Here is a 6991-nt window from a genome sequence, read left to right on the forward strand (position 1 = left end):
GAGGAAGCCAGACACAGCGACCGCAGGCCACCAGGCGGCGCCCACAGGGAACGTCGGGAGTTGCCAACCTCTCAAGACACAGAGCACACCGGCGGCGGCCCAGGGCTGAGCAGGCCGTGGGGGGCCACGGCTCACGGGGAGGGCCTTTTCCTTCGGAACGCTATAAATGCTGTAAACTCGGATGCTGCTGACGTTCGCACAACTGCACTTTGAATGGGTGAGTTTTGCGGTACGTGAACCACGTCTGAAGACGTGGCTTTCCTGTTGCCTCCGTGTCTCCTTCCTTCCCTCTTCTTTCTGGCCCCAGTGAGGACGTGACGGCTGGCTCTGGAGCCACCTTCTAGAACTGCGGGGTGACTCTGCTGAGCGGGCTTTGTGCCACAGAGCAACAGCAGGGGTCTGGGACCCTGACCGCGGAGTGCCGCATGGGCCTGGACCGTCGCCGGCAGACTGGCGCGGGAGAGAAGCCAGCCTCCGCGGTGCCGGGCCTCTCTGCCCTGCTACAACTCGCACACACGCCGGGGCCAGAGAAGCGACTCTGCCCTGCAGGCTGCACGCTCTCCCGGCCAGCGAGGCCCCGTCCCCACCGCTGGGAAGTCCTCTGGGCTCGTCGGAAGCCTTGGTACCAACTCCTGCCCCAACCCCGGCCTCTGCCCTCCACTCTGCTCTCACCTCCCAGAACCCGCCTCCGGGCCCTGCAGAAACCGCGGGCACGCACACCTCCCGCAGTGCGCCTCTCCCAGGCTCTGTGTCCCCCCGCGGCCCCTCAACCCCCAGCCGCCCGACTGCCACCTGTGCCCTGGCTGCTGCACGGATCGTGAAGTGACGAGAAATCGGGACTTTTCTGTTCGCTGCCAAACCTGAGGGCAGCCCATGTGTCCCCAAGACCCGTCTCTAGGCCCCACGCAGCCACCGCCTCCTCGGGTCTGAGCTGCAGTCAGCTCACGCCCAGGGCAGAGCGGCGGGTTAGCGCCCTCGCTTCCTGCAGTGCAGCCCCAGCGGGAGGCTGGCGTGCCGGGAGCAGGAGCAGCTGGGACGAGCTCCACGCGGGACTGTCCAGGCCCACCGAGCGGGGTGTGCAGCTGCAGAAGTAGGCGAGGAGGCGTGGTTTCTGCCCAGCGGGGTGGGCCCGCTGGAGGACAGGGCGCAGGACAGGGCCCTGCACAGATAGGGGTGGTCAACAGCTGGGCGGGCACTGGTGGCCTCTGGGGTCCCAGCGCCACCTCTGGCTCAGAGCCTGCTTTGCTGTATAACCATCAACCTTCTTGGTCTCAGTTTCTTCATCTGTCCAGCGAGAGGGATGGACTGGACGACCTCCCAGAGAATTCTGGCTTGGGCCTTCCAAAGCTGGGTCCAACCACACCCCTGCGTAAAGAAGGCTCCAGACCAGAGGCTCCCTGACAGCACACCAAACCCCAGTGTTTACAGGGTGTGACATGAGAGTGGGGACCAGGGGGAGGGTGCCCAGTCCTGGGGATCAGAGACCCCAGAGGCCATCCTTCCTGCCTTGTACCCACTGGGCAAATACTGTTGGGGTGTCCTCACGGCCAGTTTCTGTCCTTTGCGACCAAAATCCAGGGCCGCAGCGACGTCGCAGCCTCCGTGCTGCACAGGTGAGCTCGGTGTGATCGCAGCGACGGACTCCCCCAGTGCTCTGGAAACTGCTCCAGAGGCTGCAAGGTCCTTAGCGATGCCGTGGGGGGCAGGGGGGCAGGCAAAGAGGTGGGCTCTGGGCCCCTCACTCCACGTCAAAAACAGCTCTACTTTCTAGTTATTTCAATCCATTTTTCACACAGATAAATATCTGCATAAGATTTTGCAGAAGGGCTTTGCTACTAAAAAAAAAAAAACAAAACCCACAAAATCAAAAAATAAAAACTGAAAATACTTGGGAACCGTCATCTAAACGACCTCCCTGTCGTGCCTTGCCCCTCCATGGCCCCCTGGCCTCTGGCCTCCTAGGTCCTAAAAGGTGGACCAGCCTGTCCGCGGGTGGCTCTGTACCACCCGGTACCCCACACTGCTCCTCGGAGACAAGCTTTCTCGTTTCCTCTGAGGAGCACACTCTGGTCTGTCACCACCTTCCGGAAATGTGAGCCAGCGGCCAAGGCCCAGCTCTCCAGGTGAGACCGGAGCAGCAGGCGGCCTCTGCCCGAGGCAGCACAGGCAACAAAGGGCAGAGCCCTGACAGTGGGTCCCAGGAGCAGGAGCAGCTGTCACTGGAGCTGATGGGAGCTGGAGCTGAAACCAAGCACTGCACTGACGCTGGCTGTCTGCAGGCTGGCAGGTCTGCAGGACGCCCAGCTCGTCCTCGGTGGACACGGAAAAGAGACAGACCCTGCAGGGAGCAACGCCTTGGCCGGTGACCTGGACGAAGTCAGTGGGACAGGGCAGATGTGCGGCGGGTCTTCCACACGCCAGGCCCTGCCATCAGCTCTCAGGTGAAGGGCCGCCATCCAGGCAAACAGCAAAGTTGCGTCAGATGAGGACGTGACCTCTGAACGCAAGCGTCTGCGTGTGGCGTCTGGGCCGCGTGTGAGCTGTTTCTGAACACCTGTCACTGAAGGAGCAGCCCGGGCGACCTCTCGCCTGCTGTGTCGCAGGGCCTCTCTCCCCTCGGCTGAGAGCTCCGGTTTCCGGAGCAGCCACCTGTCACCCCGCCGGCCCTGCTGACCCCTTTCAGGCCACTCACCATCAATGACCCTCTTCACCCGCCAGATGCGCAGCATGATGATGAGGCTGATGGCGTCCCAGGGGCTCCGGGGCCCGTTGGCCACAGTGGATGCCACCATCGGGGCCACAGACAGGATGATCACCGCCCCGTCAAACACCTGGCAGAGGAGGCGACTTCAGTGCCCTGGGTCGTCCTGAACGTCCCCAACCAGAGACCAGGCCAGGCCAAGGGGCTGCTTCTGGTCCACTCCTCCTCCTGTCCACCCATCGGAGGCCCCCACCCGCTGCCCCTCAGCCTTCCTGAGCTCCTCGGAGCCACGCCCCCAAGCACTCTGCTCCACATTGTGCCCCATCTCAGGATGGGCCCGCAGTCACACTGAAACCCTCACATCAGTGGGGCTGAAGGCAGCACCCTCCTCCTGGGCAGCAGGTGCCCAGAGCCCACCTCCCGTCTCGATCCGCAGGGAAGCAGGGTGAGAGGGAGCAGCGCAGCCTCTGTGGTTCAGCCCTGACCTGCCACCTGCTGCTCCAGCCTGGCCTTGCCTGAGACCTGCACAGGCCCGGCCCTCCGTCTACTCCCAGTTAAAGGGGCTAAAAGTGGGTGGGAGCTGAGTGGGGAATGGGCAGTGGAGACGCCTTGCGCTGTGTGACAGCCGCACCCCTACCTAGAGCACCCGTCCACCCCCGTTCACGAGGCAGAGCAGCCGGCTCGCTCTGAGACCCCAGGCTGAGCAGCGCCTCTGCCGTGTCGGCTCAGCTCTTGAACCGTGGGGCCACTTCAGGGCGGACTCACGTGTTTCAAAACATCTGAAAGCTTTGTGAAGGGACCAAGAATAAGCGAGAAGTCTGCAGAACCTCACTGGGAACTAGACGTCCCTTTGCTGGGCACTTTCTCAATCTGCCGCCCACCGCCCTCCGGAGACCCCTGCATTGACCGTGGGGGCAGCACCCCAGCACCAGCTCCCAGCCCAGGACGGACGGGACGGTGACGGCTCCCGGCATCTGGGGTAGCTGGCTTTGGGGGTGGGCGCTGCTCCTTACCTCTATTTTGTTCTCGATGTAATCCCAGATCCCGAGCACCACAATCCGGAGAACGGTCTGAGGAGAGGAAGCGAGACAGGAAGTTCTGGTCACTGCCCCCGGAACCCAGGAACACGGTCCAGGCCCCCTGGAATGATGCTCAGAGCCGGCCTCCCTCTCCAGGATCATCTCCTGCACCCATCGCACCATGGACCACTTGCAAACACAAACACGCAAGCCCTTGCTGCTCGGGCCTGGACTTGGCTCGCTGCGGCCTGCCCAAGACTCCCTCCCCCATCTCTTCCTATACAATAACCGGGGCTCAGGCACGGCCACCCAGCTGGACACGCTACTTCCCAGACTCCCCTGCGGCCAGCAGTGGCCACGCAACCCCATTCGGGCCAAGGCCTGAGCAGAAGCCCCGTGCACAGCTTCTGGGCTGTGCGAGTCAGGGGTCAGGCCCCCTTCCTCCTTTCCTCCCCCAAACCCGAGGCTGTGGGGGGTGGAGCCGTGCTGGCGAGCTGTCTCCCGTGAGGGAGACGGGGTGGCAAGACAGGAGGATGCCAGCCCCACCGGCCACCAGCCACCACGTCGGCGTTGCCTGTGTGCAGAGCCAGGCCTTCGAGGAGGCAGGGTGAAGCCTGCCTGGTGCTGTGCAGTGTGCTCGTTACGGCGACTCGGCCGGTGGGCTGACCAGCACGGCCCTTTCCCCTCTCTCTACCCTCCCTGTCCTCTGCCCTCGGCTCCGACGTCGCCCCCGTGAAGCTCTCCCACAAGTCCCGGGCTCAATGCCTCTTCCCTTGGAGCTCCTACGGCCCCTGGAACGTCACCCCCTCTCCAGCACTCCACTGAACCTGTGCTGACTACGTGCCTGACCCCCTTGAAGGCTCAGGAGACACTGTCTAACCCCTCTCCTTTGCCCTGGCGCGGGCAGAGGACAGACGCCGTGAGGTTCACGGTGAAGCACGCGAGAATGGCTAACCCTTAACACCCTGGGCAAGTCACTCCAATGCCGCTGCCCCAGGCAGGGTGTCCTCACCCACAGGGTGTTAGAGGGTCCTGTGCGAGCCTGGCGCCCTGCCTGGGACCAAGACGAGTCACTCACAGTCATCCACTGTCAAGGACAGGTCTGAATCCCTCACGTTAAAGCTGGGGCAGCAGAGGCACACAGACGGACAGTGACTCGCCTAAGGCCACAAAGCGAGTCAGTGGGCAAACTGGCGTTCTCGTCAGACACTGAGGGGACACAGATGCACCCTCAACTCTCAGAGAACAAAGCACATCACCACCCTCGTGCCTGTCTGATGACGGAGCTCACCAGGGACCCCCAGGAGGAGCAGCAGGCAGGAGAGGAGCCCCTCGTGGACCCAAAATCTTGGGGTGGCTGCGGATGCAGGAAAACAAGGCCCTGGCCCAGTGTGGTTTGGCAATGGCCCTCGCTGGGCGCACGGCCCAGCTAACAGCGCCCGGGCTCCCTCAAGACCCAGGGCAGCTCTGGGAGGCCGTGTCAGGGAGGAAGTAGCCCTCACAGCTGCCGTTAAAAGGAGCCTGGGTCCCCTGACCCCTGGCCCTTCTCCCGAGAGGAGCCCCGTCACTGTGAGCAGCACACAGGCCCTCTGGGGGGCGCAGGGTGGGGGGACCTCTCCAAGCCCGCTCGGGTCCCGGGGTCCCGGGCACCCGAGACGCGGAGAAGCCGGCTGCCTCGTCAGGAGAGCCCCCGCCCCTCGGCTCACACAGGGCAGGGTGCGCCGGGCGGGGACTCCCATCACCCCCCGTTACTGCTGCACCCCACCCTCACAGTCTTCGACAAGGTCCCTAATCCTGGGTGCAGCCATTCTCCCCAGCCCCCCGCTCTCCCCTCTGCCCCTCCCCAGCTGGGTGGGAGCAGGAGCAGGTGTGGGTCTGAGGCTGACGTCCGTCTGCACAGGGCTCGTCTGTGCAGGTGGCTCGTCTCAGGCAGTGGCAGGGAGGGAAGGGCAAGTTAACGTTGGGTGGTCAATTCTGAAAAGCCAATAGAACCGAAGTACAGGGACGGAGGGAAGAGCCGCAGCACCTGGTTAGACATCCCCGTTGGCAGCCGCAGACACGTGGCACATGTTCCAAGGTCTGCGTCCAGGGGACATCTGGCCACGGCCCAGGTGTTGGTAGAGGGGAACGGCGGAGAGGGGCAGAGGGGCCAGGGCATGCAGGGCCCTTAAAGGGGTGGCAGGCTGGGAGGGGGCTCTGTCCTGGAGGCCGAGGCACCTTCGGGGCGATGGTCTCAGCGAGCTGCTTGGGACGTTCCCGGGACCTGCCCCTCGGTCTGAGCCTCGGCCCAGGCTCGTCAGCTGACTCCACAGGCCACAGGGGCCGCGGCCGAATGCTCTGTGCCTCCTGCTCCCCACGCAGGGTCCTGGACTGACGCGCCGGGCTCCACGACCGCATCACGAAGCATTGTCTACCCCACACCTCCGCCCACATCACCGCTCTCCAGAGTGTCTCCCACTCTGCTCTGGGACCCGGGGCCCATCCCTCAGGGTGGCGGACCCCTGCTGCTGTGAGCTGTGTGCGTGTGCATGTGCGCGCGTGCGCGTGTGCACGCCCCTCCCCAGTGTGCTCTGCCTTTCTCCTGTGCTTGCTGACTGCACTGAGAGGCCCCTGGTGTCCGGGGTGGGCTAACGTGGGCCCGTGGCCATGGGGGTACGGGGTATGGGTACAGAGGGGCAGTGGCCAGCTGACTTGGGCCAGCTGCCCGCTCTGTTAGGAAGAATGGGATTTCCACATAAACTCCAGACAGCATGAAGTCCAGTCTTCCCACCTTCCCCAGGAGACCTGCTGCAGCAGCCCCCCGAAACGCAGGCCAGGGTGTCACGGTGACAGCTGGGAACTGCTCAGAAGTGTCCCTCGCCCCATGCAAAGGCAGAAGGATGTGCCAGGATTCTGATCTCCACACTCGTCAGTCCCATGAGGCTCTCTGCTCCCACTAAAACCCAGCACCCAGGAGCTGTTCCCTCTGACCTCACAGGAAGCATATGGACGTGGCCTGACCAACCAGCTAGCGACAGTGAAGGGCACCCACACTCCCCGATCGCCCACTGCAGACACATGTCCCTCTGCTCGCACGGAAGGGGCATAGCTCTCGGCCTAGCCAGACCCCGGACACCCCACAGCACCAAGTCCACTGCCCAGCCCTGCAATTACCTTTTCCGCCCGGAGGGAGGCCACGGTGCACCCAGCACCACGGCAACAGTGCCCTCACTGTTCTCCCCACCTCCAGGCCCCGGCTCCTCACTGACCACACGAACGACTGGCTCTCCCG

At 63.9% G+C, this 6991-nt stretch overlaps 2 protein-coding genes across 2 annotated transcripts in view; both read right to left on the bottom strand.

The window, feature by feature from the left end:
- The window catches only part of TMEM266 (transmembrane protein 266), a gene marked incomplete at its 3' end in the record, with an annotated part of 33030 nt that extends 26053 nt beyond the window's left edge, over positions 1 to 6977 (bottom strand). Inside the window, exons 1-2 of the mRNA XM_023524723.1 lie at positions 3715 to 6977; positions 2693 to 2831 (exon numbers count right to left, since the gene is read on the bottom strand). Of these exons, the coding sequence (XP_023380491.1) occupies positions 2693 to 2831; positions 3715 to 4089 (514 nt within the window). The remainder of the gene's footprint in view (positions 1 to 2692; positions 2832 to 3714) is intronic.
- The window catches only part of LOC111732779 (transmembrane protein 266-like), a 33856-nt gene continuing 31696 nt past the window's right edge, over positions 4832 to 6991 (bottom strand). The window contains exon 6 of the mRNA XM_023524724.1: positions 4832 to 4929. Within this exon, the coding sequence (XP_023380492.1) occupies positions 4832 to 4929 (98 nt within the window). The remainder of the gene's footprint in view (positions 4930 to 6991) is intronic.

This window comes from Pteropus vampyrus, unplaced genomic scaffold (genome assembly GCF_000151845.1).
Source record: "Pteropus vampyrus isolate Shadow unplaced genomic scaffold, Pvam_2.0 Scaffold489, whole genome shotgun sequence".
In the NCBI taxonomy this organism is placed as follows: Eukaryota; Metazoa; Chordata; class Mammalia; order Chiroptera; family Pteropodidae; genus Pteropus; species Pteropus vampyrus.